The 9,125-nt window shown below is 42.2% G+C and overlaps 1 protein-coding gene across 1 annotated transcript in view; it reads left to right on the forward strand.

Annotated features, from left to right (window-relative positions):
• Positions 1–9,125, forward strand: part of BRCC3 (BRCA1/BRCA2-containing complex subunit 3) — a 51,313-nt gene that overhangs the window by 5,434 nt on the left and 36,754 nt on the right. The window contains exons 2-3 of the mRNA XM_023520659.1: positions 1,978–2,097; positions 5,792–5,879. Coding sequence (XP_023376427.1) covers positions 1,978–2,097; positions 5,792–5,879 — 208 coding nt within the window. The remainder of the gene's footprint in view (positions 1–1,977; positions 2,098–5,791; positions 5,880–9,125) is intronic.

The following is a 9,125-nucleotide window of genomic DNA, read 5'->3' on the forward strand; positions in this document are numbered from 1 at the left end:
CTTGGTTTGTTCACCTCATGCAAATGACTATGTTCACCATTATCAGGGGTCATCCCTGATCATACTAGAACCTAAGAACACTTCATTTCATTTACAGCCACCCACCTTTTAGATTACTGTCATCATGCATCTTAGTTCTGTGGATACCTTCTGACCCACGGGACGTTGTTATTACTGTTTTGCACAATTGGTAGTCATTGGTATTTACTCACAAATTTAACCCTTCACAGTGTTCTTCATTCTTCCCAAGGTTTTCCTTTTGCCAGAAGAACTCTCTAATATTTACGTGCTGGTAGTAAATTCTTTAAGTTTTTCGCGTCTGGAAATGTCTTCGTTTTGCCTTCAATTCTAAAGGATGTATTCTTTGAATACAGATGTCTCAGTTAGCAAAGCTTTTCGTTTTGCATCCTAACGTGTTACCGGATTCTCTTTAGCCTTTGCTTGTTTCTGTGGAAAAGTCAGCTCTGTGTCTTGTTGCTCCTCGGAAGGTCAAGTGTCTTTCTATCTCTGCTTTTGATTTTCGATATCATACACTCCGTGCCCGCCAGCCACTGTCCGGTCGCTGGGGATAAAAATAACTAAAACACGTTCCCTGCCCTTAAGGATCTTGCATTCTAGCAGAGGAAAAAAATTACGTCAACAAATAGGAGACAACATGATACAAGCTCTAGCAAAGACGTATACGTGTATTATTTTAAAAAGTCTTACGGGAGGGGAGAATGATTAATTCTTTATAGGATGAGCATGTAAAGGCTCATCAAAGGGGCTTTGAAGGCTGTGAAAGAGTTCACCAGGTAGAAAGAAGCACGAAAGGGGACCACATTTCAACCTCAGTAGCCACGTGTGCATAACGGCTGCTGTATCGCACGCACAGCGTGGGTCTAGAGCTTACTCCCAAAGTCTCCTCTCAGATTTCACCCTTGTCCCCGCAACGTCTGGCAGTGCCACACTCGTCTCTTCCCCTGAAACTTTGGAACCCTTTCATCGTTCGGGTTTTGACTCCTCTGTCTGCGTTCCTGGCTCCTCTTATTGGAGTACCCCCCTTGATTAAGGCCCGGACCTCTGTTCCCTGTCCCCACACTACGCCTTGCCTTTATGACATCCCCTCTTCCCAGATCAGCGCATCTGAAAACACGCTCATCTTCCTTCCTTCCCGATCCTTTCTACACTTAGATCTCCGCCTCCCATGTTTCACCGCCCCAACCTTGAAACTTTAGAGTCATCCTTGACAACTGCCTGTCCTCTGTCACCCGTGGTCCGCAAGCTACCAAATCTTGTGGATTCTTTCTTGGTAATGAATCTCAAATATGTTTCTTCCATCTCTGCTATCCACTTAATCCACTACTTTATCATTACCGCATGTCCGGGCTATCTGAAATAATTTCCTTCCATCCAGTTCATCCTGCAGATCATGGCTTGGCATTTCGGGTCCTGTCCATTTTTACTTTAACTTTGTTTCTTAGCCTCGCTGTCTGCCATTCCACCTCAAGTTCTGTACGTAAATCAGTTGGCCAACTTGTCTCCCAGACATGTCACTTGTATCGATTTGGCATCTACAGAAATTCTATCTACACACACACACACACACACACAGAGCAGTCAGGTGATACATACGCTCATCTGCTTTGCCGCCCAACCAAACCGTTAGCATTTTGAACACTTGGATTGTCAGACTCTGACTTGTATTCTGCCATGTGACAGTGACTTGCACATCGTTGTGAATCAGATGATTATTAGCTGACCATTCAAAAAGCGCTTCATCGGCCTAAATATTAGCCTTTGTATTTTTGTTTTGAAATGTCTTTGTCGAGCTTGGATGTCTTTTATTTGAAACATTCCATGATTCATGAGAAAAATGTCAGTTTTCTAAAATGGAATCTTTCACCCGATAACGTAATACAGTGCGATTCTCTAATTGCAGGGAGACAGGTTATTGGAGAGAGACAGAAGTAAACATTTCTGTGGCTTTTCCTTTAGGTTGACACCGTCAGAATTGTTCACATTCATTCTGTCATCATCTTGCGACGTTCTGATAAGAGGAAGGATCGAGTGGAAATTTCTCCAGAGCAGCTGTCTGCGGCCTCAACTGAGGCAGAGATATCCTTACCGGTTGATAAGAAGCTTTCACGTGCCCTGGGGCATGCCAGCCCAGCTCCCTCTGTCCCTTGCCTTAGGCTGCTTGAGATGTCACACCTTTCCGGTGACTCTTTCCCAGTTTTCATATTTACCCCTTAGATCCAATTGCTTGGTTAATCAGAATGTTTGTCTCTTTCCCCTTTTGAGTGGCTTTTATTAGAAGAATTAGAAATTGCTGCTATTCCTGCTCTCAAATGCCAGAAGACCCCAGGGCCAAATCCTGTGACCACGACCTCTACGGGGAGTGAGTCCCTTCCTCCTCTGTACCCAACTCCTGCCCCTGTCCAGGCCTCTCTGCACCCTTCCCCAGTGTCCCTAATACCATTTAATTTCCGGGCTTTATACTACCTCTGTCTCTATTGTTTGGAAAGATGCTCTTTCGAGGCTGCCTCTCTAAAAAACACAATGCCAAGAACTGAATGCAATAGTCCATGTTAAATACAACCAGACACTGAGCAAATGGGACATCTGCTTCCTACGATCTGGACCCCCGTACCTCAGCTAGAGCAGGCTAGCTTTGCGTAAGGGAGTCTTAGTTTTCTTATTGTTCTTTTGAATTAAGTTAATCTTGCAGTCACTTACAAAAGTAACTTTTAAAAACAGATAGTATGTATACAATGTATAAACTCAAAAAGAAACAGAAAGTTACACAACATAAGTATCTTTCTCCACTTTCTCTGCCCAAGTTCCTACCTCCCCTCCCTGGACACATAACCAAGGTTATCAGTTTTCCACGTGTCCTGACAGCCGGAATCTGTGCACAGAGAAACACGAATGTTTTCTTTTTCTAGAAGTAGTAATACATACTGTATTTCACATGTGTGCATGTGCATCTGTAGGATCAGTTCCTGGAGGTGAATTGCTGGGGCAAAGGCTGTACGTACTAGTAGTGCTACCTGCTTTACCAGGTGGTGCTACCACCTGCCGTTTACAGGTAGACAGCTCTACCTGTTTTACTCTGGCAGTGTGCAAGAGTGCCCATTGCCCTGCACGCTCGTAAACACCGTGTATCATCATCAGAGTTTTGTTTTCGGGCTACGAGTCTCTTCTAGATCCAACTTTTTACTTGTTGCCCGTCCGATCGGCCAAAAAATTGTGCCACACTTCTTACCACTTTAATTAGCATTTTTCTTATGATGAGGAAATGTGACCAGCTTTTAATTTTTAAGAATCATTTGTATTTTCTTCTGAACTATCTGCTTATTTCCTTTGCCCATTTTTTCTATTGATCTGGAGAACTTTTTCTTAATAATTTATAGGCACTCTGTAATTTTAAGAAAATTAGCTCTTATAATGATAGTGATTTTTCTGAGCTTCTTCATGTCGTGTGTGTGTTTTTTTTCCAATCAAATTGTTTCTGCATGTTTTATATAATCACATGCATCGGTGTCTTTTTATGGGGCATACCTTTTTAAAAACTCTATTTGTGAATAATTAGAGATTCACTGGCACTTGCAGAAATAGTGTAGAAACGCCTGTGTACCCTTCCCGCGTTTTTTGTGAAGGTCACATCTTACAGAATTTACAGTATAATATGGAAAGCAGGAGGTGGGTGTCGATACAGTGAGCGTTGTTCTCTGCCATTTTGTCACGTGTGTAGGTGTATGTAGGCACCACAGCAGTCAAACGTAGACCTGTTCTGTCACCATAAAGGTCTACCTCCTGAACCTCCTGTAGAGTCACCCCCCCACACACACACGAAGCCCTGGCAGCCATTGATCTGTACTTCAGCTCTATAATGTCATTTCGAGAATGTTTGATAAATGGAATCACATAGTATGTGACTATTTAAGACTGACTTTTTTTTCACTCTGCCCCTCATCCCTTTTCTGCCTTGGACGCCAATCACCGATTCTCTGTCTCCTCATTGGGAGTGGGGTTTTTCTGCTTCTCTCCAGGCCTGGTTGTTTTTGATCAAATGCCAGACGTGATTTTCCCTCGGGTGCGGGAGATCTTCGTAGTCCTAGACATATTTGGGGGGCTTTGTTCTGGATGCTGGAAGCAGTTGGATGCTTTAGAGTCTGGCTCTGCAGATTTGCTTACATGGGTCCTCTCACGGTCGGAGTCCTTTTTCTCCACACTACCGGGGCAAGACCCTTCTGGGCGCCCTGCCCGATGCCTCCCGAATTGTGAGGTGTGCCATTCTGGCCAGTGGGGACAGCTGCTAGTGCCCGTCCCGCTCGAGCGCTGGGCATCGTCACCTTTCATCCTCTCAGGCGGTCCTCCCCACGGCCTCGCGCAGTTTCCTCACGCGCTGTGCTGGTCAGGGGTCCTCCAGGAATAGTCAGAGGGACCTCTATGGACACGGACACGAGGGTCCTCTCCCCCTGCCGCTCCCTCGCTCCCTTCTCCCCGCTCCTCTGCCTGCCAGCTCCAGCTGCTGGACTGTCCAGTCCACCTTCTATACCCAGGAAGCCGGCTGGGCTCTGCCTCAATTCCCCTTCCTGCTCTGTGGTGGGACGTTCTCCCAAAGGCTCACCTCATTCATTCCCCATCTTCTGGCCTTCCTGTTTCAAATCTGTTATCCAGTTTGTTTCTTTGTTTGTTTCAGGCGGGAGGATAAGTCCAGTTCTTGTTAATCCATCTTAGAAGCAGAAAGCCCATTCATTGGTATTTAAATAAACAACCCAAAACAGACTTTGCCAAAATGAAATTCCCAGAACATAACTATATAAAAGATGTTTATTATTGTGATTATATAGCATAACTTCAAAGTGAAACGAGTCCATTCCCAAAATGAATGGACACACTGTTTCACATTAATGCACTTAGACATGAAAATGACTGTCAGGCGTTTACTGGGTGCCAGGCACGAGGCTAAACACCTTGCGTGGATTACATCTTTTGCTCCTCACTGCTTCGTGAGCTGGAATCCCCCTAGTCTGCAGCTGAAGAAATGGGTTTAGAGAAGTTAAGTGGCTTCTCTTGGCATTTGAAAATAAAAAAAATTTACTTTCAAGTATTCTTTCTCAGACCTAGTTGTATATAAGGATGACTGCGTTTTAATATAATTTGCTGGAAAACAAGCCAGCATTTCACAGTTTAGCAGCAGCAGAAGGGGACAGCTTCTTATCTCTGAGTTCAACTCTCGTCTCAAGTTAGAGCCATGGAATTATGGGAAATTTCTATTTCTAGGACAAAGGAAGAGAATATTCTTTGGGGGGATACTTCTAGACAAACGGTGAGACTAAACTAGGGGTCTTTGTTCATTTGGTTCTGAAACCACCCTGGTCGTTGACAGTGGCCGCCTGCCAAAGAGAAATCAAATGAATTTTGAAAATCTCGTATTTCTTTTTCAAAAATAGGAGTAGGACGGAGCTAGAGAGAGGATGGAAGAGTACTCAAAATGTGACTTCCAAAGATTTAGAAAAGTTTTCCATATAGCACAGTGATAAGTATTTGAACGATCAGACAGCCAAATTGGAATAAGAGAATGTGATGATGTGGTAATGGAAACAGAATGGATACCATTTAAAAAAAGAACCCCTCTGGTTTTACATGGGAAGTCTAGGAAATTCCACGTATCAGCCTTATTTTATCCTTTTATTGACATTAAATCGTAATGGGTTTGTTTTAAACCTCGGCATACTTTCTAGGCCCTTATTAACATCACAGATTTCGTTCCCACAAGTTGGAAATACCTTGACAGACACACAGGTTGGCGGAACTGACAGGTCGGCCCATGAGAGTTGTGGGCTGGTATCATTCCCATCCTCATATTACTGTCTGGCCTTCGCATGTTGGTAAGTATCACGGGACTGCAATGTTCATTGTTCTTAGAAATGAATATAATTTTCCTTCTCCATTGCATGAGCTATGGTTATTTGCACCTGAAATTTATCCTTAAGCAGGTGTCCTTATTTTTATTTTGCTATGTTTTAAAAGTAAAGACGTATGTCACATTGATTGTTTTTAATAGAGAGAAAATTTCAGCACTGCATTTTTGATTATTCAGGAAATCAAGATTAACTAAAGCCTTACACTGGGCTGATATGTATATATATATACATATACATATATACGTATATGTATACATATATACATATATATACATATACGTATATATGTATATGTATATATATACACATATATATAAAATATAGTTTACATATCTCTGTGTGTGTGTGTGTGTGTGTGTGTGTGTGTAAACTCTAACTGAAAGTTGCTGGTTGCTGAATACTACTGCCCAATACACTCCCATTGGTGTGAAGGGTGAAATTTACCAAGCTGGTGTTTACAACTCTGTTTATCACGCATTCCATCCTAGCTGTTGGGACTCTCAACCTACCTCCCCACGCCTAATCAGTATAATGTTACAAAAATGTTTTCCCTTTTTTTTTTTTTTATCTTTACCCCTTTGCCTTAATCACGGTCTCTTTTTGTCTCTACCCGACTCTCGAAAGAAGTAGAATAACTTTAGCAAAGTAAAATAACGTTCTTGAGCATTTAACTATGTGCTGCCGGTTTACGAAGGTTTTCTTGTCTAATCCTCATGGTAAACCTGTCAGAACTCTTCCCCTCATTGTGCATAGAGGCTCACAGGCTTAACTCAGCGGCAGAGCTGAGGTTTGAACCCGGGTCTGCGTTCCAAGTCTGTGCTCCTTCCAGTGATGTTCTATTTGTAGTCATACGGGCTTGAGTTGATCGCAGATTTTCTGTTCATCTGCGCTGTAATACGAACGCAGAGACAACAGCAATGCAGTCTCAGGCTCTAATAGCAGATGAGTGGCCCTGTATCGCAGAGTAGTGGCTCCGCGTGTGCGGAGGGATACTTCTCAGAGTCAGCTGGCAGAGCTTTTGGGAAAACGTATCCGCCCTAAATGCATCTTCCCCAGCCCGGACCCGCTGTAAGAACCTCTGGGAGTGCGTCCTAGGTGGGTTGATTGTGAAAAAGCTGGAGGGATTCTGGCGCGTAGCCCTAGTCGATCCCTGATTCAGAGTAAGGGAGGTAATGCACGGCGCTGTTTCACACCTGACCCGGTGACGTAACACCGGCGTAACTAAGATGTCCTGTATTAACACAAAAAAAGTATCATCAAAGCAGTGTTTTCAATGGAAAGGAAAAAGTTCGAAGCTGGAACGTGCGATAGCAAGCACAGAGGTGTTTTCTACTTTTATTCCGACAGATTTTGAGAGTTAAAGTTGGCGAAGTAGTACAAAGAATGCCTGAATACTTTCCCTAGTATTGACATTTCCCAACATTTGCTGTGTCGTTCTCTCTATATACATGCGTATATGTATGTGTGTGTATCTGAGTGTATTTTTTTTTCCTGAAGTATTTGAAAGTAAGTTGCAGCCAGTATTCTCCTCTACCCCTAAATACTCTTTCGTGTGAATCTCCCAAACACAATGATATTATATAACTACAGTGCCTTTATCAAGATTGAGAAATTAACATTGCTACAATACTATTATTGAAATTACTGACCTTATTTCAATTACTGACGGTTTTAAGATTCTTTAATTGGCTCACTAATGTCCCAATAAAAGTGGTTTTTATAGCTATAAATGTATTCCTGTCACGTCTTCATATCACTGAATAAATTCAGTGTTTGATTGCACCTAATTTTTTACTCAATAAAAACAGCTATTGTTTTCCTGCCATCATCAACACTACAATCAGTCTGTCCTCAAATTTCTCCTATTACAGTGCCAAGGGCCAGAAAGAAATAAGTGGAGCATGGGTTCCTGAACAACTATTGTCACTATGGTAATACGTTAGAATGGAAAAGATATAAAATTTTATGGTAAGAAAAACACTCAGGAGAAAACATTATCAGTTTCTGCAGTGGAACTCCCAAAAGGGGTTCCGAGTTCAGGGAATGATTGAATTTTCCTCACAGGAGCAGAAGGTCCAAGCCCGTTAAACAAGAACCCCGGGAGGCATTCGCAATGCAGCAATAAGAGCAGTTAGGAAAACAAAGATACTGCAGAATGTAACTAGAAAAAAAAATCAGCTCTAAATCCTGAAATGATTAAAGAGCCAAATGAAAATAATTCAGCACAAAATAATCCGGAGACTGGAACATTGAGTTCTTACCCGGAGATAATAAGACTTAAGTGGGTGAGCAAAAGGGACAGATGAGAGAAAATGTAATCAAAGCTGTGCTCGAAGACACTTCTAAGAGTGTTAAGTTTTTAAATGGAATATAGAAAGTTCAGAGAGTTATCAGATCATGAGGGTCGGGAACACGAGCTTTGGATTCTGCCAGGAAACAGGTCTGTGTTATAATCTCGTTTCAGTCACTAATTGAGAAGATCTTTTAGCCTCTCTGAGCCTGCGGTTCCCTCTCTGACAGAAATGGAGAAATAGTATCTCTCAGAGTCGTTAGGAGCAGTATATTAAGCCATGTATATGGCATTTTGTCCCATGCTTATCACAGTACCAAAGATGGACACCAAAACATTTATTTGGAAAACTGGAGGACACACACACACACACATACAGTATGATTAAATGTCTAAAATTGAAGGGCAGGGAACATTAGAAGGATTAAGAAGAACACATCAGATCTGTCAACTGAGATCTCAAAATATTTGTAGTAATAAAACTATGGATAGGACTAAAGAGAAAATAATCTCCCAGCTAAGCTGGCGTTCATGATGCAAAGATTATTCTGGATTCCCGGAGCCTATGGGACTTTGTAGATGCAAAGATACAACTCATCTCCAAAATAGGTTCAAGAATTGAGTCAGATGGGCCCTGTATTAGCAAGCCTCGGGGGAAAAAAAATGAGTGATGAATAAAAACAGGTCGATTCCTGTTCTTAATAGGAAAAGAATTCTAAGCTATGTTAAAGACTGGCAAGGGAGAAGGAACGAATTTTTTTCCATTAAAGAAAAGGTAGGGAGGGAGAGGGATGTGATGATGTGTGTGCGTGTGTGTGTGTGTGTTGTGTGTGTGTGTGTGACAAATTTTAATGCTTTTGATGATAACGGTTAGTAGAATTAAGTTCTAGTGGGTTAAATAAGATAGCGTTCTAAACACA

This window comes from Pteropus vampyrus, unplaced genomic scaffold (genome assembly GCF_000151845.1).
Source record: "Pteropus vampyrus isolate Shadow unplaced genomic scaffold, Pvam_2.0 Scaffold275, whole genome shotgun sequence".
Taxonomy (NCBI): domain Eukaryota; kingdom Metazoa; phylum Chordata; class Mammalia; order Chiroptera; family Pteropodidae; genus Pteropus; species Pteropus vampyrus.